This window comes from Drosophila hydei, unplaced genomic scaffold (genome assembly GCF_003285905.1).
Source record: "Drosophila hydei strain 15085-1641.00,03,60 unplaced genomic scaffold, DhydRS2 tig00000001-arrow-pilon, whole genome shotgun sequence".
NCBI lineage: Eukaryota > Metazoa > Arthropoda > Insecta > Diptera > Drosophilidae > Drosophila > Drosophila hydei.
Window position 1 is genome coordinate 10,308,257 of NW_022045643.1, and position 25,343 is coordinate 10,333,599.

General features: G+C 38.6%; 6 protein-coding genes across 7 annotated transcripts; 4 read left to right on the plus strand and 2 right to left on the minus strand.

Annotated features, from left to right (window-relative positions):
- The first annotated feature begins 827 nt into the window (after positions 1-827).
- LOC111604462 lies at positions 828-1,295 on the plus strand. The gene is made up of 2 exons (XM_030225379.1): positions 828-854; positions 924-1,295. Exons 1-2 carry the CDS (start codon positions 843-845, stop codon positions 1,254-1,256), a joined length of 345 nt encoding a protein of 114 aa, XP_030081239.1. The 5' UTR covers positions 828-842; the 3' UTR covers positions 1,257-1,295.
- A 1,640-nt stretch (positions 1,296-2,935) lies between these two features.
- On the plus strand, positions 2,936-4,979 carry LOC111604434 (xaa-Pro aminopeptidase ApepP). The gene has a single exon (XM_023322499.2). The coding sequence runs from the start codon at positions 3,111-3,113 to the stop codon at positions 4,947-4,949; it is 1,839 nt and encodes a 612-aa protein (XP_023178267.2). The 5' UTR covers positions 2,936-3,110; the 3' UTR covers positions 4,950-4,979.
- Positions 4,980-6,648: 1,669 nt separating this feature from the next.
- LOC111604471 (forkhead box protein K2) lies at positions 6,649-13,374 on the minus strand. 2 transcript variants are annotated; one of them, XM_030225810.1, is made up of 9 exons: positions 13,168-13,374; positions 9,684-10,414; positions 9,145-9,617; positions 8,481-8,578; positions 8,196-8,413; positions 7,948-8,132; positions 7,792-7,887; positions 7,371-7,476; positions 6,649-7,290 (listed from the first exon to the last, which is right to left on the minus strand). In XM_030225810.1, the coding sequence occupies exons 2-9, from the start codon at positions 10,343-10,345 to the stop codon at positions 6,978-6,980; spliced, it is 2,151 nt and encodes a 716-aa protein (XP_030081670.1). In that variant the 5' UTR covers positions 10,346-10,414; positions 13,168-13,374; the 3' UTR covers positions 6,649-6,977. The 2 variants fall into 2 exon arrangements, with proteins under 2 accessions (XP_030081670.1, XP_023178320.2); XM_023322552.2 differs by having other exon boundaries at positions 8,196-8,416; positions 13,168-13,373.
- A 55-nt stretch (positions 13,375-13,429) lies between these two features.
- On the plus strand, positions 13,430-14,581 carry LOC111604469 (39S ribosomal protein L2, mitochondrial). The gene is made up of 2 exons (XM_023322551.2): positions 13,430-14,005; positions 14,064-14,581. Exons 1-2 carry the CDS (start codon positions 13,534-13,536, stop codon positions 14,480-14,482), a joined length of 891 nt encoding a protein of 296 aa, XP_023178319.2. The 5' UTR covers positions 13,430-13,533; the 3' UTR covers positions 14,483-14,581.
- LOC111604468 (ubiquitin fusion degradation protein 1 homolog) lies at positions 14,576-15,692 on the minus strand. Its single transcript, XM_023322550.2, has 2 exons — positions 15,463-15,692; positions 14,576-15,404 (listed from the first exon to the last, which is right to left on the minus strand). The coding sequence occupies exons 1-2, from the start codon at positions 15,590-15,592 to the stop codon at positions 14,590-14,592; spliced, it is 945 nt and encodes a 314-aa protein (XP_023178318.1). The 5' UTR covers positions 15,593-15,692; the 3' UTR covers positions 14,576-14,589.
- A 189-nt stretch (positions 15,693-15,881) lies between these two features.
- LOC111604467 (sodium-dependent phosphate transporter 2) lies at positions 15,882-25,205 on the plus strand. Its single transcript, XM_023322549.2, has 7 exons — positions 15,882-16,065; positions 20,588-20,640; positions 20,701-21,733; positions 22,371-22,796; positions 22,879-23,049; positions 23,111-24,026; positions 24,645-25,205. The coding sequence occupies exons 3-7, from the start codon at positions 21,541-21,543 to the stop codon at positions 25,000-25,002; spliced, it is 2,064 nt and encodes a 687-aa protein (XP_023178317.2). The 5' UTR covers positions 15,882-16,065; positions 20,588-20,640; positions 20,701-21,540; the 3' UTR covers positions 25,003-25,205.
- The last annotated feature ends 138 nt before the right edge of the window (positions 25,206-25,343 follow it).

Genomic DNA, 25,343 nt, shown 5'->3' on the forward strand with positions numbered 1-25,343 from the left:
TATAGATGCCCCACTAATTTGGATTGTTAGCAAAAACTGTTTCATTTCACAAATATTTAAGTGAATATGAGTTATTTTGAAAAACTCTGGACAGTTATGAATAGATGAGGAAATATTTGCTAGACAGACATTTTATTGTTATATAGTTAATACATATTTTTGTAAAAAACAAAAAATATAATAATTTTCAGTATATATTTCATTGAAGCGTGGCACTAAATTGTTTTAGAAATGTTTTGTATTTCATATTTCAATCAACTTGATTCATAGCAATTGCTGTGAAATTTATGCCCTCAAGTAATGATACGGCAAATTCAGCATAAAGCTTCTCATTTTTGTTTAGCTTAGCCTCGTTCTTAGTGCCCACTTTAATTATCTCCTCTGCCTCATTAGAATCGTTTGATGCACTGTTCTCAGCCATTTAGCCATATTTACAAGCGATATTAATTATTTGTAGATGAATTGAAAATCGATTTTAATTAGAAGATAAATACTTGAAAAAGAAAGACATTTTTAATAGTTATATACTTGAAAAAAAAATTAATTTTTAGATGAAAATCGTACACATGGATTGTAATCCTACACATATTTTGTAGCATTCAATTGAAGTTTAATTGGCTTACCTGAGGGTATATTGTAACCGTCAATATTAGCTTAATGATTTACTAACCAGATCCCACGACACTTCAGACGTCTTTGCTACTTAAACTTTCGATTGTGTTTTTAGTTCTTGGAGCGATCAAAATAATCATCGATAAGTTACTGTAATCTGGCGATTATTATTGATAGCAACTTTACTAAATAATGTGAGTATCAGTCTCTTGAATAGGTGACAGATATGCATGGTACAAAAGGTAAGCTGGATTGATTATAATAAAAAAAAAATAAAAAACAAATATAATTCTTAAACTTACTGCCTGTAGACAAACTATATCTATGTGACAGCTATTAATAATGATCCGAATAGTGATGCTAACGACATCACATCCGATCCGAGTGATACAGTTCCGAATAGTGATGCCAGCAAATCAGACAATTGTGACAAGCCTAAGATGAGATATCATATTAAATCTAAAAGTGAGGCGAAGTCAAAAGAATATGAAAAACTTCAAGCTGAATATGCCAAATCTTTGCTGGCAGCCATAGATTATACGAAAATGTCTGGCTCTGAATTTTACGAAGGCCCCGGAAGATCGAAGTTTCTTGAATATGAGTTTAAATTTGAGATGATTTACAAAATTTTGGCACCAAAATAATATTTTGCTCAGTAGAAAATAACTCGGGTGGACAACAAGCAGCAGGTGTTCTGCGTTATATTAATCAAATATATTGTATTGCTAAAAATATATTAATAAATATATATTAAAATATATAAGCCATTCATTCCTAATACTTCGAATGGGAAAAAGAAATTGCAAGTGAATAAAAAATATTTTATATATCGCCTCGAATATTGGTCTCAGTTATTCCAAAATATTTGATCTGTTTTCGTAGACTATGGGCGAAGGAATCCATAGGAGAACCCATAATCAGCCAGATTATTGAGCCGGAATATTTAATTTTTTTGTCGTTTTGGCAAATCTTTTTGGGAATAAAAATAATAAATGGACCGGCGGCAGCTTGGACATTGTAGAAAGCCAATATACTCTATTAATTTCATAGAGGAGTATACAAGTGTGCTTTTCCAGCCAGTTGGAATAGGCTTAACTCGTTACTAACGCCAATTGCATATCGGATTTTACCAACAAACGTTAGGTCAGCCGATAGTTTCATCTGTGTTTTGTGTTTACGTAATGTAAATAGCGACTAAAAACTGATCGCTTAAGTATCGATAAAAATGAACTTGAAGCTATCATCATTATCGTCAAACTATAATATTAATTCATCATAATTGTTGATATTGATATTGATTGAATTATGATTTTTAAGATTACATTTTTATTATTATTAATCTATTATTATTAATTATTAAAAATACTATTTATCGGTTGATTGCAATCACTTATCGATGTATTACTAGTTCAAAAAAAGTTTAAGTTACCGTTTACTTATTGTTAAACTTGATGGTACAATTTTACGCTCATCTAAATTAATTAAATTTAAATTGAATGCTGATCTCACCCTTTATGTTTCTTTTAACTAATCAAAATCGACTTTCAAATCATCCGCATCTGTACGCATTCGGGAATCAATGGATTGTGCCATCAATAACTCAAGAATGTTTGCAGTTGTTATTCGATCGTGCCAAATTTATGAGAGTCGCAGAACTTAGTGAGATGTCTGAATTTGCCTATAATTTTGAAATCAAGTCTCTTATTGACCTCATTACTTCGCTATTAAGGAGATTTCCAAATCAGTTGGATAATTACCGAGCTATTCTCTTTGATTCAACTTATTATAATTAGAAAATTTTTAGAAATTAATGGATTTCGAAACGATATCAAATTTAAAGAAAACTCGCTGGCACTAAAAATCTGAAAATATCAGAAAACAACAATGAGATGTTGGACAGTGATAATGAAAAGTAGACAAAAGTGAGAGTAATATAAAAGGACGTGGTACGCTTATGGTTGATTTTGTGAAATCTTTACCTGAAAACATAGATTACACAAATATGTGCAGCACCGAACTTTATGCAGGCAATTTAAACATGAAACTATGTTGAAATTTTTTTTAATCGCTGTTTTTATTTGTAGTCTGTCTTATACTAGACAATAAACAAATTTGTTAATAATAATATTACGTAATCGGATGGCTTGTTGAAAATTGAAAAAAAAACAACAGGATAGACTAGAAACTAAATATTAATGTATTTATAATTTGTTACAATTATGTAATACTAAATATTACAAATATCAGTTATTTATAACGAACGCAAGCTATTCAAAAATAACAGCCGACATATTATCTATCGATAACTTTAAGTATTTTTTGTTTTATTTTTCAACACTGTGTCAATAAGAAAAAAACTAGCTGGAAAGAGAAAAACTGTAATACTTGATGGCAATATAACTTATGATTAGCCAATTACCAACAGCGATTGCTTATCAACTACAAGTACATATTTGACTGTACGTGCAGCGAACGTTCATAGTGCAAGAAGTGTGGGCATGAAAATGAAAGCCACTACCCAAAAATTGGCAAAGCTTCGGGAGCTGATGCAATGTGCAAGTACGCCGGAAGTAACTGGAATCAGCGCCTATGTGGTTCCATCTGATGATGCACACCAGAGCGAATATCAGTGTGCGCACGATGAGAGACGCGCATTTATAAGCGGCTTTACTGGGTCGGCCGGCACTGCAGTTATAACGAATGACAATGCGTTGTTGTGGACAGACGGTCGGTATTATCAGCAGGCGGAGAAGGAGCTCGATGCGAATTGGACATTGGTTAAGGATGGACTGGCAGCCACGCCATCGATTGGCACTTGGTTGGGCAAGAATTTGCCCAAAGGCAGTGCCGTTGGCGTTGATCCACGCCTATTTTCGCTACGCGCAGCGAAAACAATTGAGAAGGATCTGAATGCATCTGATTGCAGCTTAGTGGGCATCGAACAAAATCTAATCGATCAGGTTTGGACTGAAGATCGACCACCGCGACCCTCCAACGTTTTGATAACATTGAAATTGAACTTTGCCGGCGAGACAATTGCCAAGAAGTGGGAACGCACTCGGCAGCAAATGAAGCAACATAATACGAATGCTTTAATCGTTAGTGCTCTGGATGAGATTGCCTGGTTCCTAAATATGCGCGGCTCGGATATTGCATACAATCCTGTATTCTTTGCATTTATGATCGTAACACACGATGATATTGTTTTGTTTATCGATTCGTCAAAACTTCCAGTCAACTTTGAAGATCATCTTCAGGAAAATGGTATCAAAATATCAATACGTCCCTATGAATCGATTGGCGATGGAGTTCGTCAAGTGACTTCCGATGTCAACGATAAGGTATGGATATCGCCCACGAGCAGTTTGTATTTAAATTGCCTAGTACCGAAGTCATCACGACATCAAGATATCACACCAATTGCTTTACTCAAAGCGATTAAAAACGATCAGGAAATCGAGGGCTTTGTGAATAGCCACATACGAGATGGCGTCGCTTTGTGCCAGTATTTCGCTTGGCTGGAGTCAGCTGTGGAACGAGGTGAGGCAGTTGATGAAATATCTGGTGCGGAGAAGTTGGAAGCATTTCGTAAAACTAAGGACCACTACATGGGCCTCAGCTTTACAACGATAAGCTCGTCAGGGCCAAATGGTTCGGTTATCCACTATCATCCAGCGCAGGAGACAAATCGCCCCATCAACGACAAGGAAGTCTATCTATGTGATTCAGGTGCTCAATATTTAGATGGCACAACTGATGTGACCAGAACTTTTCATTTTGGCAATCCCACCGAATTGCAAAAGGAAACTTATACTCGTGTTCTTAAGGGTCAACTAACAATCGGATCGACAGTATTTCCATCAAAGACAAAGGGGCAAGTTTTGGATGTGCTGGCCAGAAAATCTCTCTGGGATATAGGTCTAGACTATGGCCATGGCACTGGGCATGGCATTGGACATTTCTTGAACGTTCACGAAGGTCCGATGGGCGTTGGCTTTCGCCCAATGCCCGATGATCCTGGACTACAACCAAATATGTTCATTTCGAATGAACCCGGATTCTATAAAGATGGAGAATTTGGCATACGCATCGAGGACATTGTCCAAATTGTGCCGGCACAATCAAAATATAATTTTTCAAATCGTGGCGCTCTTACGTTCAAAACCATCACAATGTGCCCGAAGCAGACGAAAATGGTTATCAAGGAAATGTTAACCAAAGATGAAATTAAACAGCTTAACGATTATCATAAGTTGGTTTGGGAAACGCTTTCTCCACTTTTATCCGATGACTCTTTCACCTTGGCTTGGCTTAAAAAAGAAACCAATGCCATATGAATAATGTTAACTAACCCTGTGTTTTTCATCAAAACAAAAATTATTATCCTTTTTAATATTTCTTTAAATAAATGCTTTTTGGTTTATTAATATAAATGAAATTGAATTGAAAATTGATTAATTAGCAGAGATGTCCCAATTTCTAGTTACGCTTAGTTAACCTGATTAACGAATTACTATTTGGCGAATGCCTATCGCATTCAAGTCCTGGCCTTTGACAACATTTAACTGCCGTAAGCTGATCCTGTCGCACAGAAACAATCATCGAACTGTTTGTCTGCGGAAATTGTTGTCGATCATCTAGGACTGCCTCATCATATTGACTTGAAGATATTTCGATTGCGTCAAAATATAAATATAAAATATAAATCGAACATTATATGATTTCTAAGTTTTAGGCATTGATTGGTTTTGCGAATGAAAACGCAACGCAGGATTCAGCCCAGGATTCAGTTTACATTTGATTTCGAAATAAATATTTAAAGAAAGTAGTAATGTAATCGCTGGAAAAAGATGCTCGATGACATTGATTTCAATTTTACGCTGCCATAAAAATTTTTCTAAAATGGACGAGCTGAAATGGGTACGAAGTTCCTTAGTGATCGAAATAGGTGCGAAAAATGAATTTTTGTAAAAAATTCATTAGTCGCCTAATTGTTCTATTAAATCGACAACGACCAATATGAATATCTAACTAAATTCAAAGTATCGTAACCCCCAGACGTCTTATCGCTAAATAAAATTGCACAAAAATAAAGTAACTAATCAGGAAATTATCTTGAGATTGTAAATTTTAGATTTAGCGATAAGCTTAAGGAGGAAGCCATATTTTAAATCAAATAAAATTAGTTAAATAAAAGCTAAGTTAGTTAAATTAAAGAAATAAAACAAATTAATTTTGACATTTTGTTTTTTTTTTTTTGTTTTTAATACACAATTTGTCCAAACACTTAAATGGGATTTTCTTCATTATTAAGAAATAAAGTGCAATTGTTTTTAGATTTGCTTTTGTTTTTGTTTTTTTTTTATACTTAGATGGTTTATGTATTATTATGTATTTGTATCCGTAAATTTGTAGATATTTATCATTTCGTTTAGTTTTAATATTTTGTATATACTTTATATATATATATATATATATATATATATATATATATATATATATATATATATATATATATATATATGTATATATAATATATATATTGATATATATATATATTTTTTAATCGATATAGGTAAAGGTATGTAGATAGGTAATAATATTCATTCGCCTGTTTGTTTGCTTGTTTGTTACTTGTGTGGTTGGTTGCTAGGTTTTACCCCTATTTTCTCTCATTTCGGTCACATAGCTATAACATCTTAAACATCATTACAATAATCAATCGTATATAATTATATATATATATATTTGTAGTATTTATATATATATATATATACATATATATATAAATATATATGCATATATATATTAATTTTTTCTTTTTTGTATTATTTGCATTACTTCGATTTAAATCTTAATATTTATGTACTTAGAGAGTAGCGTCATCGAGCATATTGAATTCGTCAGAGCTAAGGGTTAAATCGTAAATATTGGGCTTTTTTCTTTTTGAAAAGTGTTTTGCACGCCGTTTAACCGTTGTACGGTAAACACCTTAAAACACAATCTCACAGTTCTATTTATAAACATTTCCGTATCAATTTTGTTGTGTTGTTTTTCTTTGCTTCCGCCTGGGTTTTGCTTTGCTATTTGGGTTTGGCAAATTCAATATACAAGATGGAGATACTATTTCCTTTCTTTCTTCCTTTTTTTTCTTGTTTTGTTTTTTAATTTTGTGTTGTTTTGCTTTTGCTTTTGTTTGTAAAGTGGGCTTTGTTGTTGCATTCAGCTTGCTTCCTAACGTTTCTGAGTTTCGTCATCGCTCTCCGTCGCAGATACATTTGCATGCGCAGCTTAAACAGCTACGATTGTTTCTCTGCGAACTACTATTTGCCTTTGTTTTGTTTCTGGTTCTGTATGCGTACGCATCAGAGCACCTCGGAGACGTATTTGGGACGCTTGGCCGCTGTGGCATCGGCAGTGACACACTCCTCTTCGCCCGCCTCCATGTGACCACTATAATCGGTTGGCAGCTCTTCGTAAATAATCTCAGGATGCTGTTGCTGTTGCTGCTGCTGATGCAGTTGCGTTGGCTGCGCCGGATGCGACACGGCCATTACGTGATTTCGCTTGAGCGCAATCAAAGCGCCCACGCCACCGGCACCGCCACCACCGTCCACATGCGCTTGCTGTACAGTGACGCTGGCATTTTGATTAGTTACATAGTACGGACTGCCGCTGCTGAAAAATACATATAAATAAACAAATATAATTGAAATCGAGAATTCATATTAACATAAAAAAATAGAAGAAAAACTAACTTGAATTGATTGGAATTGTTTGCCAATGTCTGTGGCGGCTGTTGTTGTTGTTGCTGCTGCTGTTGTTGTTGCTGCTGGTGCGCTGTTTGAGAGTTGTAGATTATTTCTGCAAGTGATGATATAGATAATATTATTAATAATCCTAGTCTTCACTGTATACAGTTATGATAGAGGAGCATTAGCGCTGTTAAGGTCTATAGGTTATTTAATACCAAGTTAACTAATGTACGGGCATTTATGTTGTCTACCTATCATAATTTTCTTCTAATGTATCATTTTTAGAATTATTCAGAAATAATGACAGTTGTCTGTGATTATCTTGATAAGAACTAGCTTTACGGTATACATCAAGAAGTGCAACTACATCAGAAAGCATTGCTTGCTTATGCAACTAACTATGCCAGGTGTAAATTCGGTTTACCTGCATCGGCGGCGCGCTGTTCGAGCGACATGCCCGGTGAGCCAGGGGCTGATTGCAGCACAATATCCTGCAATGGCGAGCTCTCGCGTGAGTTATCTGTAATCAAACAAAGTTGTATTTTAATTTCATGGCCTTTCAAGATTACTACTGGCATACCCATATGACTGGGCGAGACGGGCGCCGAGCGTGGCATGCCATAGGGCGGACGGAAGCCCTGACTGCTGCGCTGGCGACGTTTCTTGTAACTGTGATCGATCAGCTTGGCGCCGCTATCCGGATCGATGCGCCAGAAGGAGCCTTTGCCTGGCTCATCTTGCGAGCGCGCCACCTTGATGAAATACCTATAATAGTAAACGTGTGATTAAATCTGTAAATTAAGACTTTAATTTAAACCTTTAACAAACCTATTTAAACTGAGATTATGACGTATGGAATTTTGCCAACCCTTGTTGGTCTCCTTGCGGTAGTAGGGATAATGCTTGACAATAAACGAATAAATGCCAGAGAGTGTCAGCTGCTTGTCTGGAGCAGCAGAAATGGCTTGGACAATCAACTGAGCGTAACTATACGGCGGCTTCTCATTGTGATTGTAACTGGCTGTCGACGGCGTCTGGAATAATTCCTGCTGTAAATGCAAATGCAGCTCATTAATACATATATTGCTTAAATTATTGTTGTTTAATGTTTACCGTATTGTTGTTGCTATAATTGTTATAGCTATTGGCCTGGTTCTGATGAAAACCCTGGCGAGGACTAGCAGGACAACTGTTGGCAGCGCTTATTGTACCTGTACAAAAAAAAATAAAATAAAAAGAAGAGTTGCCAATTAAGGTAAGGATTGACAGGTGATAATATATCAAATCATCATATAGAGAACATATAAAACTGTATATCGTTTATTAAACAAACTAACATTTTGCCTTTGGTAATTTACCTTTCATCTACATTTTCAAATTAAGTCATATTTATGCAGTATACGTTAATATAAGATAAATAAGATTACAATTGAAAGAATCCATTATCGTGATATTTTAAATCTTTAGTCCGAACCCTTATGTGGCTTGATTCTTTCCAAATGCCAGTCTGATTTGGCGCTCAGTTATTGTTATTGCAAATATGAGCTTAAGGCTTTCGGGTTTCTGACTAACAAATCTTGCTCGAAAGAGAAGTATAAAATATCTTATTTGCACAGCTTGTGCAGATGAAAATTAAAAACTGAAACAAAAAACCTACTGTTGCGCAAACACTGACTCAGATCGAAAACTGTGCGAGTTGGTCTGCACACTCGATCTAATTGGAACGGAGTCTAATTTGAATATGTTTGTTTTCTAGACTGGTGTGAATTCCTCTTACCAGTTGGTGACAGATAGGGACTCTTTTGCTCCTTTTTGGGTATTGAAATTTTGAGCGGTGCATAGATGGCAGCTCCATCGCCTCCGGTGGTTAACAGCTGTGATGCTGCAGGCTGTGCTCCAGGCAGCCGCGGCTGCTGCTGTTGCTGCAGGGATGTGTGGTGAAGCGGGTGGTGTGGTGTGTTTGGGAGTGGGGGGTGTGGCGGCAGCTGTTGTTGCTGTTGTTGTTGCTGCTGCTGCTGCGGCTGCTGCAAGTGATGCGCTGGTTGTTGCTGTTGGCTGTGATGATGCGACGTCTGCATCGAATGCAGCTCATCGCGTGGAGGCGGTGTTATAATAACATGAGCACCTGCTGTACCTGCTACTGGAGGACTGCTCAACACTGGAGTCACATCCGAGGCAATGTCCGCAGGCGCAGATACGAAACTCTCGAACTCAATGCGTATCTCGGTGCTCGGAAATCGAAAGAAACAGCTGCAAAACGCAAACATCTTTAGTTAAGTAATAAACAGGTAATAACCCATAATTTGATATATTTACCGTTGAGGCAGTCGAAGTGGATCCACATTGCGTCGCTGCAGAAAGTCATCAACGAATATACCATTCTTGCTGAGGCACTGCACAAAGAAGGCGCGGTGCTCTTGGTCGTAGAGCACCTGGAAATGTTTGCGAGAGACCAAATTGTTCTCGGCTACGTTAAAGTGCACCAGCGATGTGGATGAATTGCGTCCAATGACGGTCACTTCGTCCGTTATATGGAGCAGATCCTCATTAAAGCGCAATACACCATACGCATTCGCCGGCGGGGAACTTGAGGATACGACTACATGGGCAGGTGGGTGGTTTGCTGAGTTGTTGTTATTATTGTTACTATTTTGATTATTGTTAGACAATTCGGCGCTGCTATTATTATTGGTATTATTATTGTTATTGTTATTTAACGCTGCAGCGGCGCCATGATGAAGCTGCAGCATGTCCTTAGCTGCGGCAACAGTTGCCGCGTCTGCAGAGCTCGCTGCTGCTGCGGAGGTGGGTGTGTTCAAAACGGTGTGTACCGTTACAATGTGATTGTTGTTGTTGCTGTGTATGCTGCTGGGATTGCTATGGATATTGCTATTATTGCTGCTGCCGTTGTTATTGTTGTTGTTGCTTATATTGATGGTTGTTGCTAATAGTGTAGTTGTTGTTGTAGTGGCAGCCATTGAGAGGTATCCACTTGCACACTGACTGCTGTTGTTGCTTTTCCTGTTGTTGTTGTTGCTGTAGTTAAACTGAAAATTTCATTTATTACTATTATTGTTCTTCCGTTTAAGTAATTAGTGCAAATAAACAAGAAAATATTGCTCACACACACACACACACTGAGACTCACACTAGCAGCGCATTGTTTTTGTTTATTTTCTTTTCTTTTTGTCTTTCGTTTTCTTTTGCTGTCGGTTTTTTCTGTATGCGGCGCGCTTTAAAGTGTTGTAAATAAAACTGGCAGAGCGCGTGTTGCACACCGACCGAATATTATTTACTTGTGCAGCTTTCCACGCGTGTTTTTCTGACTTATTTTATGTTCAAGGTTTTTCGTCAGCCATAGTCAAAAACACACGTAAAATATATTTCCCAAATATACACGCGCACATATATATATATATATATATATATATATATATATATATATATATATATATAAATATATATATATATATAACAAGCACTCTTTAGGCAGTTTGTCTCAGTCTCCTACTTCGCAGAGAGCGCGACAAAAAAACAAGTACTTATTTTTCATTTCTTTTTACTTTTTGCTTTGGTTATGTTTTGCTACCATAGCCGTTCACATGTATGCACACAAACAGACTCTCAGTTATACATACATACATATTAAACCGACTCGCACTCGGTAACAAGCAAAAACAAAAACAACTCGGCAAAACAATAAAAACAATAACACTACTACTACTACGTTGCGGCACTACGTGAGTAAACGAACACATACACACATGCAACCATACGAATTGAGTACATACTGCTTATAGCAAAACACAATGCGTTGGGAGACGTAATGTACGCGCGTGCGCTCACTCTTTATGCGGTATCGGCTTGCCCGGGCAGCAACTAGAGAGTGGTAGAGCGAAAGAGAACACGAAGTCCCCAAATAGCTCTCAATTGGAGCAGCTGCCGGTTGCAGAACTACAAATAAATAAAGCTCGACCAGCAACTGGGCTTGAAGATAATATTAATTATTTTCTATGGAGGAACGCGCGCGCAATGCGCTCAATCTAGCATCATTCTGTTTACGACTGACGACTTCTCAAGTCTCGCTCTTTGCGTTTTCTTCTGCGCCAGTGTTGCCAAATGTGCAAAAATAATGAAAACGTGCTTATATTTTGCACACACACATAACACACAGTTTCACACAAATACAAATATCTAAAATAAACATGCATCGTTTCTTATAAGCCCATCGTATGGATTCATAAACCTATCATTGTTATTGAATCCATTAAATAATGGCAATTGCAGAAATCTTGTATTTATAAGTTTAAAAAAAAATGTAATGTTTAAGCAATTAACAGATCAAAGGTCTTAAACATCAATATTCAATTGATGAATTGGCAACTCTACTTGACAGTTACATTTTTGTAAATAAGCTTATGGACCTCAGTTGGCAACACTAGCCTGTAGCGTGTCTCGAATGGACAATCATTATATATGTATGTGTATAGCTCAGATATGAATGAATGTATTTAATTATGTAGGTACATGCATGATAAAATTAATATATTATACATATTTACATACATATATTTGTCAAGCAGCACAGCTAAGCCCTCACATGGCTCCCATTCAATCGATCGAGCTTGCATGCGCCAACATGCAAAATGAAACCAAAATAAAATTAACGAAAACAACGTAAATAAAATGCTATAAAATAAATACAACAAAGCAAACACCTATACACATGCACAGACAAGCACACACACAATTAAAAACACAAACATACATACGTCGTTAGGTCACTGCTACGCCGCTGCTGGCTCGCATCAGCAAAACAGAAACACAATAAATAAATAAAAACACCAAAATATACACAGGCACACACACACATAAAGCGCAAGAGCGCGCGCATATACATACATAGATAAACAAGCCCTCACACATACTTATGTATATAGGCATATTGAAAATGCGTAAAAATGCCGCTCGTTGATTTTTCAGCTAGCAACGGAACCGAAAAACAAAAAAAAAATCAAAAACAAACGACGTCGGCGCGACTCCACCTGCTTGAGTATACGTACATTTGTGAATACATAGGTACATATCTCTGTATGTATGCATGTGAAAAATGTAAATATGTATGCATGTGTCTTGTTTGTCTCTCACTTATTGCGGCGACTGCGGACAAAAGGACGGGCGAAAAGCGTAAACATACAAAAAGCACACTTTTCACAACTGTGTGTATGTACATCAAACCTACATACACATAAATAAATATATATATATATATTTATATATATAAATATGTTTGTTGCTTCATTCGTTGGTTGGCGATTGCGTAAACTTGCCGCCCGCTTTTTTTTCCACCTAACACCAAAATATGTACACACAGTTAAGGGTACACACGCACAAACACATATATGCAAGATGTATGTACATCACTTGAACATGTTCCAAAATAACAAATACATTTTATTTATATTTTACGGATTCTGCTTGTACTGTTCTTTTCTTATTAATTAATACATACTATTGTTTGTTTTTGTTACATTCGCCTTACGATAGATTATCAAACTCAACTGTTTTTGTTTTTTGCTTTTTATTATTATTTCGCTTTAGCTACTTTTTGTTTTTGCGTTTTCTATTTTTTGCACAGAAAATTTAGCACACAACACGTTTTTCGTGCAGTTCGTTCGCCACTAAGCGTGTGTGCGTGTGAGATTGTGTGCGTGAGTGTGTATCAACAGCATGTTTGTGTGTGTATCTTATTTTTCTTTCTATCGGCTCGTTCGCCTTGTTTATTATTATTTTTTCGTACCTTTTTTACTGCCGTTTGCGCTGTGTATTTTATGCAAATTTTATAACAAATTGAATTTACACCTTATATATAAGCTTACTTTTAACTTAATTTGTGCACTTTTCACAATTTTAATGCGGTTTTTCAATTCTTATTTGCTAGCAGCGCGCTCCGCAGCAGCTGCCCACACGACGTGACGATAAAGAAGAAGCAGACATTCACTGTAGCCCTGATTCCGACCTTTTTTAACCAAATAATACCAACGAATAACGATAAATGGTCACATTTGGTTCACAGCTGTTGTTAACAGTATGCTAAAAGTCTGTTAATAGTTATGTTTTGTAACAAACTTGCATGAGTTTTAATTAAAAGGAATTTTCTGTGAAAATGCAAAGTATAACTCGCCTGCTTAGCACATGCACTTTAACTCTGCAGCCGCACCACCGCGGTGCATTGTCTGTGCTTCAACAGCTGCGTACCAAGACGAAAGTGGTTGAAAAACCCAAACCAGGCGCTGGCCAACAATTCCGGCGTACAGTTCACTTTCCGAATGAATATACCGTAGCACCTTTGAAAATAACACATTTGGCTGGTCGTGATCCCGTCAGCGGTCGCATGGTTGCCAAGGGAATTGGCGGCGGCATTAAACAGCAATATCGTTGGATCAAATGGGTGCGCGACGGCCCCAGCGAAGGAGCCCCACAGGAGGAGATCGTTGTGGAGCTGCTTAACGACGGTTGCCGCACTGCAAAGGTGGCGCTAGTTGCTGTCGGAGACGAGTTAAAGTACATACTGGCCACAGAGAATATGCGAGAGGGTGATATACTGAAAACGTCGCGAGTGATTCCGCGTATACCAGGTGAGTCGACGAAGTTAACTGTTCCCAGAGCAAGTTATTCACAATCTTGACATTGTAGTGCGTCCTAACGACGGCGATGCATACCCTTTAGGCGCACTGCCCGTCGGCACACGCATTCACTGCCTGGAAAAGAATCCCGGTCAGCCCTGCCATTTGATTCATGCTGCCGGTACCTTTGGCACTATTCTGCGCAAGTTTGACGACAAAGTGGTGGTGCAGTTGCCCTCCAAGCGGGAATTCGCCTTCGATCGCACCTGTATGGCCACCGTGGGACGGCTGTCGAACGTGGAACATAACAAGGAGCATGTGGGCAGCGCCCAACGCATGAGAGAGTTGGGCAATCGGCCAAGGTCGGGTCTGTGGAAGCGGAAGGAGGGCAAACATGGCAGAAAGATACGTCGATTGCCCCCCATGACAACAATAGCGCCGCCACCATTGCCCAAGGAGCAGGAAATCAAGCTGACGCTCAATTTGTAGAATACTTTGGATGCTTGTTGTGAAAATTTCATTTCTTACTTTTGCTATTTGCTATGTGTGCCATGTGCAACATACGATTAAACAACTATGTGAGAAGCAGTTACATACTATTTGCGCGTTTTCTTCATTGAGAAACCGGTGCCATGGAAACTGTCTGCATCAGTGCCAGCTGCCTCGCCAGTTGCCTCCGCATTCTCCTGGCCGCGATCGCTAATGGGCTTAATGTTGCGATCGAAACGCAGCAAACCAAATTGAAAATCGTAATCGGGCACACCGCGTGGCAAGACCTTTTTTTGCACCGGCGTCTCCAGTTGGCTGTCCTTTTTCTTCTTGCCATCCAGGCGCACGCCGGAGCCCTTAAAGGTCTCAACCAGCTCCTCGTGCACGGTGCCACCCGCAGCTGCTTCATTGGCCCCGACTGAGTGGCCGCCTGCCTGCGTAGCCGGCTGTTGTTCACTATGCTCCTTATAGCCAACCGGAGCTTCGAATTCCACATTCATATCACACTCAATGATGCTGACAGCATTGCCAGGTCGAGTCTCCAGCACGCATAGCTCGTACACCTTCTTGTTGTATTTGATGGCAATGACGTCGCCCTTAGTCAAGCAGGCGAAGTTACGCAAAGCATTCTCCAGCACAGCCTTTGGATTTGTTATATCCAAGAAGTCGGTGCTATGTGGTTGAAATTTTGAGAATGTGGCCACTTGCAACGAGACGCTTTCGATGCTCAGTATGTCGCCCTCTTCCAGCAGCAGATTGTCCATCATCCAATAGGGCAAATAGCATTTTCCCTCGTCCGCAACAAATTCCAAAACGCCAGCGTGAGAGGAACGCGATTTCTTCTTGTTAGTCAGCTTGAAGAGCATGGGGTATTCCACATTTAAGCGAGTCAGTGAATCCAATGCAGATGGCGGCATTATAACTGCAGGCAATAGCTTTGAATGGTATATCAATCATTATATATATTTAGTTTTATTTACTTTTTCCGCCCTTTTCCACGTCGGAGCGCTCATTGCCTGGTAGCATGGAGACTGAGAAGCATTTGTAGGTAACTTGAAAGCTGCGTCCGCCGTCTGGGAACATCATATTGAAGCCACTAAAGTGGAACATTGCGACTTTGTTGGCAACCAAATGTTTAATTTGTTGTTTCGGAATTTCCAAAGTTTTTTGTAATGTCACGATTTGTTTTTGTTGTGCTTGAAGAAAAACAAAGTGAGACAAATATGTTATTTAACATAACAGTGGCAATAACAGCTAGTAGCTAGTCACAATTTTTAGCAGCGGACAAAGGGGTTGAAGTGGCATTAAGGACTTGTGTGCAAAAGCTTTGCCAGCCATGGACTGAATGTGCTTTTAAAAGTTGTGTTAATGTCCAGCTTTATTAATTTAAGTAAGTTTTCTGTTAAGTATATGGCTATCGGCTGTTAAGTTGGACAACTTTCTCATCGATGATGTCAAGATATCGATAACAAGGAACTATCGTAATTTTTTAGCAAGCCGGTGCTCGCAGTTGTGCGCGCGCGTTCATCACGCTTCAATTTCTCGTCAAATAAATTGTGATTTCAAAAAGTGTTGCTATTTAAGTGAGTAATAACCAGATTCATTAACAACATGCTAAGCATACGTAGCAGGCAAGCTGTGAAAATAGTTTGCCAATAGAATGAATGAACTGCAGAGCAGCAAAACTGCTGTGTTCAATAAGTGTGTGTATATATATAAGTGGGTGTATGTATATGGTCTCCTGCGTATCCTTGCGTAGTCCTGCTGGCGCCGCGAGTCTATATTTTTCTGCTCTTTTATCATTCCGCGTGGGCCGTGTCTGTATGTGCGTAAATTTCTGTGCTTGTGTGCGTGTGTGTATGTGTATATATACATATATTATTTAGATTAGCAAAAACCTTCTTTTCTCTAACATCAAATTGCTTTAAACATTTTTATCGGAAAAATCAATAAATGAATTGAAAATTTAAGGGCTGAAAGAAACAACATGTTTTGCTTAATAGTTTGCCTTTGATCTTGTATTCGTGCAAATTAAATGTACTTTTCTCAAATCTTTTATTTGTTATCTTTTGGGTACAGTTATTGTCCTTGCTGAGAGCGTGTACGAAAATATTACAGTTCGGCATGCGCTGTTGCCATGTGCAGCTGTTTTCAAGTTTGTTGTTGTTGTTGATGTCGCTTCGCAGCTGCTACGGTTACTGCCGCTGCTGCTGCGGCAAGCACAACACAACGCAACCCAACGATATCATTCTATCTTTTTCTAGCACTTTCAAGTTTCCACATTCCAATCCGACGAATTTCATATGTCTGCAAAATAATTGGTCATCCCTTTGTAAAGCTTTAATCCTTCACCCCATTACCCAACACTATGGCGTATGATTCACGCGCGCAGAACTAAAAAAGTTGACAGTCTTATTGGCATCTTATTGGAAATCCGGACGGACTGAACAGAAGCGAATCGAAGCTTTTATTCAGTACAGTTTAATGTCGGCGAACATTTTAAAAATAATAGTCATCTAAAAAAGTGATTAATGCTTTTAAACTGGCAACAGACAACATGCGGGGGCTAAACAAACTGCGTGCCGCATGCTGCTTAAGCAGTGGTTGTAAAACTGTGTCTATTGGCAGCTGTATTACAAAGCAAGACACACACACCCATGGGCACATGCATATATTACAGAGGAAATATTTCATATAACTTTCTTAAGCTTACGTCAAACAGGAATACACGCGTGTTCTCTGCACATACATACATGTATATATGTACACACATATAATATTTTGAGTAAACAAAGTGATTGGCAGCAGTCGCAGCAGCCGCGACAGCAACAACCCCAACAAGGTCGCAGACCATAGCACGGGCAGATGGACAGGCTATAATTCAATTTTTCTATTGCAGTTCAAACTGTTGACAAAGTACAGTTAACATTTGATATGCTCTTTACCCATCTATCTCTCTGCCTGTCTTCTCTGCCTCTCTTTGAGCACTTTGCACCTAACGGATATTGCTTGGATCTATCTGGATATGGCTGGCTTTCATCAATAAAGTTTAGCTTATTTTGCATTGGTTTTCGTTTAATTCTTTTCGCTTCTTCTGCTCTATTCCACCTACGCTTTCGCTGATGTCTCTGTGTGTGTGGGTAGCAATTCGCTGGCATATAAATGTCCAATAAGAATTTTAAAATGTCGCTCGCGTCGCTGCCTCATTTTTTTTGCGCGACGCCAAAACTTCTTTTTGTTGTTGTCGTTGCCTTCTCTTGTTTCGCACGCGTTTTTATATCAGGCGATAAACTCGTGTATTTGCTGTACTCAAAACAGAACAACAAAGTATAACAAAAAAAACATATTTAAATCAATCATTTGTATGTGTGTGTGTATGTGTGCAGCAGCAAAATGAAAGGAAGAGATAAAAAGAATTAGAAAAAACTTTTGTTAGATACCCAAATACAACGAAATCCCACAAGTCTTAATTGAATTTATGAGAATTAAGTAGAAGGGCACACGTACATCAATGTGCAGACATTCATACTTATATACTTACATTTCATACATCATACATATGTACATTAGTCTGTATATTCGAGGGTTGGCAGAAAATAGAGCATATAAAAATCCATAAAATAATCTGATAAGAATCGCAGAGCAGGGTTTGAATTGCAATATCAAAGAGTATGTCTCATCGCAGGCTTTAAAATATTACTAGGTATACAGTCGAGGAGTAAGTGTGAGAATCACATAGCAGGGCGGGCGACATTTGAAAACGGCAGATGAAGCAAAGTATATATTGATATATTTCCACTTTTATTGGATTTTACAAAATTGATTTATTTAACAAGCCCAGACTTAAGGCTTTGAACTTCAATGCGAGCTGCAGGCCGGTAAAAGTTTCCACTTAATTGATTCGAGACCTTCGGCCGCTGTTGCACTTTATGTTTGCACGTGCTTGTTAATTACTTATAGACAGTTAAGGTTCAGCGAGGCATAGATGAAAGCATTTCCCATTCCATATTATTGATTTGCATGGAAAACGGTGACGCTTCACTGGCCACAGTTTGAGAGTCACAGTTAATGTTTTCATTAAAAGAAAAATAAATAAAATGGAAAGGTTTCTCATGACCTTGAACTTGACTAACAACAGAAGCAGAAAAAAGTAGAAACCACCCTAAAATCCAGTGTTGAGGGCGGTCTGTTCCATTGGGGGTAGTCCCTTTTTGCTTGTGCCCTCTGGATATGCAGAGATTCGTCCTTGCTCGAATGCGGTAAATTAAATCAATATCCTGTATAAACGAATTAAATGCCATTCTTAGTTGGCAATATCGAGGCGACCGGTGCAACGGTGTAGCAATGCCACGCCCCATGTCCAACCCCCCCCCTTGAGAGGAAGATTTAATGCGCTGGCCGCGTCTTGCTGAAAGCCCACAAACTATTTTATAGCCAACCATTTTAATAGCTCATAATCTGTAATTTATTTATTCACACAGTGGGACAATTGTGCGAAATGTATGGCAAAAACAATTCGATCGGGTCAATAAAAATTGTAAACTGCGTAGAAAGCTATTTATATAATTATAGCTTAAATATTTGGACAGTTCGTAAATTTTACTACTACAGTGAAAAAATGGTGTTTTTTTTTAATTTTAATTTTAATTTATATTGACTTTATTGATTTAAATAATAACAATAAAGTTAATGTGAATAAATTATTAAAATTTAAATAATAAATAATTATTTCAATAATCATTTATAAAATAATATTTAATAAAATTAGTGATAAATAAATATAATTATTTTCTGCATATATAACAGATCTTTTTCTATATTTTTAATTTTTATTTTTAATATTCTACTTAATAAAAAATATAAATAATATAATTTTAAAATAAAATAATGGAGTTAATTGTTGATAATCTTACATCGCTTAACTATATCAAAAATTTCGTAATGTTGTCATAATCCATTTAATTCCATATCGCTTTAAGATTTTGTCACACTGTGCGAAAACACTTTATTCGTGTTTATTGGATCGTTGAACAACCCAGCGTTCGCATCAATAACCTAGCTATATACTCTGTAATTGGCAATACTCTATGGACTTTCCATGCAAAATGAAAAATAGGCGAAACTGAATTATTTCACGAGCAGTAATAAATGTGACGTCATGCGCCGGAGGTGGGTTTTGGCTGCACTGCAGTGCTGCTCAAACCTCTGTGGCGTGCAGTGTAGTATTTATTTATAGCCAAACGATTCAAAATATGCCATCAATTGCCAACTACGATTGTGAGAAGTACGGTTCTATCAGTGCTTATGGAGGTTGTGGAGGGCGTTACTTATGGAAGCATTGCGAGCATATGTCAACGTGTCGACCTTGGCCAGCAGGCAGGCAGTCAGGCAGGCAATGTCCTGATCCTGCCCCTTGCCCCTTTGACCTTTGCGTTCCCTTTGTGGCACTCTTTTGTTTGCAACACGCTATTGTTTAAATAGTTTTAGTCTGTCCTATGGGAGGCATCCATTGTGCATGGCTTAATTAATTCTTGAACTGTAAGTCGTAGCATCTCTCTTACATATCGCACAACTGGCCAGTGGCCACAGTAGCTATATTAGCCAACATCAATAAAGAAAGGGCATGCTTTCAATTGCCCATTAGAATTGTTGTGAAATTACTCGCATGCAGCTCGACTGGCGGCCCATTCCAGTTAAAAGTGCTTGTGGGACACGTGCTCAGTGGGGCGCGACCTGAGTCTACAACTAAATTGCGCCAATTTAAGCAATATGCAATTTTTCCTCTATTCATTTTTCCAATTGAAAAGCGCTTGAGAGCAGAGCTCGACAATTTCTAAATTATTTTCAAACTTTTCGCTATTTAATTCTCAAGCTATTTTCAATTTATTTGGTTTTCAATGAGTCGCTGCTACATTAAGGGTAGTCTGTATGGAAAAAGAATAGTTTTTGATTGATTTGAAATTTATAAACAAGACGATCAATTTTAAACTTCCACTGATCTAACGATATTTTATTTACCTAAATTAAAAAAAAAAGAAATCGATAAAAGCAAAGTTTCAAATGCAATTATATCTAATATTTATAATTCTCAATTTGTTATTGCAGACATGGTGAATAACCCTTTGACGTGGAAACAAATTTGCTGTCCCAAACGTCAGGTGAGTGACAAAGTGAGCTGTAAATTTTGACATGAAGTTTTCATACTCTCAGTTTTGCAGTTAACCAAGGCGACTACCATCAGCTCCTGTTCAACATAACAAGAAACTTCTTTGCAACAACAACAACAATACTAACTTCACTCAATCAACAACAGCAACAACAGAACAGAAGAACAACCGCAGCAGCTGAAAGAAAAAACTCAAAGTTTTTTATTCGATTCCAATTAGAGCTTTGGAATTTCATCAACTGTTAGAGTTAGTTATAGAGAACGAGGCAGAGGGCGAGGGAGAGGTTGAATATATGTTTATTAACTTATTCTTAATATAATCTATTCTAATCTGTATTTAGTGTCCAGTATTTGAAACACTTAGTTTTGTGTTTAGGTTAACCTAATTTATTGCATACTTTTAGGCAGGTCGAGCTGAGCATAGAGCTTCAGCTTGAGAGGGAGGCTCAAAGGAAACGTCCGGCATTTTAGTCAGCTTCCTCGTCATCTAGAATTCGGTGTGCTGCACGCTTCTACTTCAGTTTTTCATTATGAAAATAACAACAATGAAGTCTAAGCGCAAATATGGCTGTTTAGAGAATATTTGAAAAGAGTTTTTCAATTATTAATAATTACGATTATTTTTCCGTATATCATTTATTATTGTAGTATTGTATTTTATAGTTTTCCCAAGAACACGTTTTTCTTTGCACAAAATTCTTAATACTTCATTTCCTCTACACACAACACAACAATAATTTCTATTTGATCAATTTTAAATTCTGAACACTAGTTAAAGAGTTCGTCGAACAGACAGACAGACAGGTTAGACAGGACAGACGGTTAGGCAGTGTGAATAGGGGCAAGAGTTGAGTTTTTGTTTTTCCTTCTGAAAAGTGAGTTCATTGTAAACATGGAGAGTTATTCAGCGGATCTGCTATGGATGGTCATTATTGGCTTTCTCATTGCGTTCGTTTTGGCCTTTGGCATTGGCGCCAATGATGTGGCCAACTCCTTCGGCACCAGCGTCGGCTCTGGCGTTTTGACCATACGACAGGCTTGCGTCTTGGCCACGGTCTGTGAAATTTCGGGCGCTGTTTTAATTGGTAAGCAGAAAATATTAATTCGAGTCTTAACAGTAGTCTATAATATAATAGAAGCTTTTAAAGTGCAAGTTACTTTACTAGCGATAAAGCTTTTAAATATATGTCAAAAAGCTTGAATCGCAAGATTTAAGTTAATTAAAGCTAACTTGAAAGCTTTGCTGTACAATTTTAGAAAATATAATCGAGGTGAGAGCTTTAAGCTGTTCATTTGAGCTTTAAATTAATACGTTATTTAAGTTGTATTTAATCATAAAGAATTATATTAAATCTTAAAACTCCTTTATTTTTAAGAGTTAAAAGCTTTAACTTGAAATTTTATATGCGTTAATAATTAATAAAAATATAAGCTTAAGCTGAGTTAATTACCTAAAAGCGCCTGTTTGTTAAGCTTAAGTTTAGAAACCCTAAAATATCAAGTTAAAATTAAAGCTCACTCAAGTCGGGCTATGTCAAAGTTAAAGCTCAGAGAAAGCTTATCATGCTTTGCTATAAGTTTAAGCTTAGAAGCTTTAAAGCTTATGTAAGTAGTAAATTAATACCTGCTATACAAATATTCAGTTTGTATTTAGATTTTTCCTCATTCCTATGTGAATTTTAGTCTTAATTGAAATAATTTATTTTGTCTACTTTGCTACAGGCTACAAGGTATCGGATACGATGCGAAAAGGCATCCTTGAGGTGAGCCTGTACGAGGGCGCCGAGGAGGTGCTCATGTTGGGCTGCATGTCGGCATTGGCAAGCAGCGCCATCTGGCTGCTGGTAGCGACATTTTTGAAGCTGCCCATTTCGGGAACACACAGCATTGTTGGCTCCACCATTGGCTTCTCGCTGGTGGCACGTGGCCTGCAGGGCTTGAAGTGGTCGACTCTGTGCACGATCGTTGGCTCGTGGTTCATTTCACCGGTGATGAGCGGCTTAGTCAGCATTTTACTCTTTTTGGCCATACGCCGCTTCATATTGTGCGCTCAGGAGCCACTCAAGGCGGGCTTTCGCTCGCTGCCCATTTTCTACGGCGTTACGTTCTTCATCAATGTCATCAGCGTGGTGCTGGATGGGCCCAAGTGTAAGTGCAGCAGAAGACGAAGAAGAAGAAGGCAATAGTTGAGATAGTTAATGCATCATGCGTTTGTATGCTTCGTCTTTAGTGCTCTATATGGATAACATTCCCACTTGGATAGCGTTGAGCGTCAGCGTTGCTCTTTCGCTGCTGGTGGCGCTCTTGACGCAGCTGGTGGTGGTGCCACTGCAGCGACGCTCAATTGCCAAGAAGCTGCGCGCCCAGAATCCGGTCAAGTTCAATTTCGAGGACTCCGTGGGTAAGTGGAGAGCCGACTAAGCAGCAGCAGCAGCATTTACTCAGCTTTCGATTTTACGTAGAATCATCGCCGTCCGGCAGTCCGAAGAAGCAGCGCCGTCCGCTTTCGCTTGTTAGCGAGGGTAAACCACTGCCGGCTATTGCCGAAATCACCGAGCTGGTCTCGCTCAGCGACAATTCGCCGAAGACCTTTAAGCTAGCGCCTTATGGCCTCGCGGCCAAGAATAACAATGCAACTGCCGAGGACTACAAGATCGATCCAGAGATAATACGCAAGGCTGAGGATCTGCTGGGCAAGGCCAGTCTGGACAATCCCGATCTGACTGTCACCAGCTTAAACTACATCGACGAGCAGCAGCAATTGCAGCACCAGCAAAACGGACGCAAACTTCAGGAGTGCTTTAAGCGTGTCCAGTCGCCCAAGGAGGAGCGCAAGACGGAGCCTAATTTGCTTACAAGCGGAGCACCAGACAACGCTAATCCCAATGCCAATGCCAACGGCAATGCCAGTGCAAGCACAGCTGCCAATGTAACCAACAACAATTTGCAAGTGGTGCAGAGTGCCGGCAGCTTGGATCTGATGATCAGCACCACATTATCGCCAAACTCTAGCAAAGTGCCGCTCATCGAGAGCAAGGAGGCGCTCAATGAGCAGGAGGAGGAGTTTAAGCGTGCAGCGGGTCGACGTGTCAGCAGCAGTCAGGAAACACAGGAGGTGTCCATGCTCTTCTCATTCTTGCAAATCTTGACAGCCACCTTTGGCAGCTTTGCGCATGGCGGCAACGATGTTAGCAACGCCATTGGACCACTCATCGCTCTCTATATGATCTATCGCGAGGGCTCCGTAATGCAGAAGGCAGAAAGTCCCATTTATATATTGATCTACGGTGGCATTGGCATCTCCGTGGGTCTCTGGCTGTGGGGACGCAGGGTCATCGAAACCATTGGCAATGACCTAACAAAGATCACCTCATCAACGTACGTACGCGAGTGTGCATAGAGTAAAGAAGATACGTTTTGAAAGCAAGAAAGAGTATTGGGCATAAGAGAATAAGAGGGAAGTGGTAGTGGGCAATAATGTGGTATTAGAGATTAGAGAGAGGGGAGGGCGGGCATGAGAATGAGACAGATGAGACAGAGAGACAGAGAAAGTAAGAGAGACTCTGAGAGAGTAAGAGAGAGTGAGAAAGAGAAAAGAGAGAGAGAGAGAAAGAGACTAAGCCAATAGTTGATATAGGAGAATGAAAGAATAAAATTTCCTTAAGTTAAATATTTTTACAGTAATTAAGTAGGTAAGGAAAAGATAAGTAAAAGGAGAAAATGAGAATTTTTATTACATATAGATAGACCAGTGTTTTCAAATTAATCTTAAGAGATCAACAAAATTAAAATTTATTGCTTTTGTTATTGGTGTTTATGTTATTATATAACTAGAGAACTGAGCATAGCAGCTGAGAGAATGTAAAGTATAAGGATGGTATCATAAGTATATTTGGTTTTTTATGCAATTTGCATATGTATTTTGCAGGTTTATTTTATATTTCAATTACTTTTCGTTGGGAGTTTTTAATTGATTCTGTGTTTATCTGTTTGCAGTGGCTTCACAATTGAAATAGGCGCCGCTATCACCGTACTGCTGGCCAGCAAAATTGGTTTGCCCATTTCGACGACACACTGCAAAGTGGGTTCGGTGGTTTTTGTGGGTCACGTGAGCGCCGCGGGTCGCAAGCGCGAACGGCAGCAGCACGAAAAGCAGCCGGGCGGGCCATTGGAGGAGCAGCAGGGAGGAGCACAACCCACTGGAGAGGCAATGGAGGACGGCAGCGTCGATTGGCATCTGTTCCGGAACATCGCCTACGCCTGGATAGTTACGGTGCCGGTGACTGCACTGCTCAGCGCTGCAATGATGTACGTGCTCTGCGCTCTGGTCGTGAATGATGTGGATCCAGTTTAAAGAGGCTAACCTTAATAAGCGTCGTCATTCAATTATTAATTGTAAACGTATATTAATGTTTCGTAATTGTACCAGTTGATAAAAGCAAAAAAAGTACGAAAAAACAAATCTAAACAAAACCAACAACTACAAATTAAAACTTTAACCAAATTACTCACCTAACTAAGCAAAAAACAAAAAGCAAAAGTAATGAAAACGGTAAAGAAAAGCAAAGCATTTTACTTAACGTCTGAACATAACTGATATTGGTATTGATATTGTTTATATATATTCATACGCTAATGTTAACACTTAGACAGAACACTAATTCTTACTTTCTTTCTTTTGTATACTCAAACATT

What these genes read in the sequence shown, in the direction of transcription:
- LOC111604434 (XM_023322499.2), top strand. Translation starts at nt 3,111, where the DNA reads ATGAAAATGAAAGCCACTACCCAAAAATTGGCAAAGCTTCGGGAGCTG.
- LOC111604471 (XM_023322552.2), bottom strand. Translation starts at nt 10,345, where the DNA reads ATGGCTGCCACTACAACAACAACTACACTATTAGCAACAACCATCAAT. An exon ending in CATAATCTCAGTTTAAATAG is followed by an intron (nt 8,133 to 8,195) that starts GTTTGTTAAAGG and finishes TTACTATTATAG; the next exon opens with GTATTTCATCAAGGTGGCGC. An exon ending in ACAGCGCGCCGCCGATGCAG is followed by an intron (nt 7,477 to 7,791) that starts GTAAACCGAATT and finishes CATCACTTGCAG; the next exon opens with AAATAATCTACAACTCTCAA.
- LOC111604469 (XM_023322551.2), top strand. Translation starts at nt 13,534, where the DNA reads ATGCAAAGTATAACTCGCCTGCTTAGCACATGCACTTTAACTCTGCAG. An exon ending in AGTGATTCCGCGTATACCAG is followed by an intron (nt 14,006 to 14,063) that starts GTGAGTCGACGA and finishes TTGACATTGTAG; the next exon opens with TGCGTCCTAACGACGGCGAT.
- LOC111604468 (XM_023322550.2), bottom strand. Translation starts at nt 15,592, where the DNA reads ATGTTCCACTTTAGTGGCTTCAATATGATGTTCCCAGACGGCGGACGC. An exon ending in CGTGGAAAAGGGCGGAAAAA is followed by an intron (nt 15,405 to 15,462) that starts GTAAATAAAACT and finishes TATTGCCTGCAG; the next exon opens with TTATAATGCCGCCATCTGCA.
- LOC111604467 (XM_023322549.2), top strand. Translation starts at nt 21,541, where the DNA reads ATGGAGAGTTATTCAGCGGATCTGCTATGGATGGTCATTATTGGCTTT. An exon ending in TTCGGGCGCTGTTTTAATTG is followed by an intron (nt 21,734 to 22,370) that starts GTAAGCAGAAAA and finishes ACTTTGCTACAG; the next exon opens with GCTACAAGGTATCGGATACG. An exon ending in CAATTTCGAGGACTCCGTGG is followed by an intron (nt 23,050 to 23,110) that starts GTAAGTGGAGAG and finishes GATTTTACGTAG; the next exon opens with AATCATCGCCGTCCGGCAGT.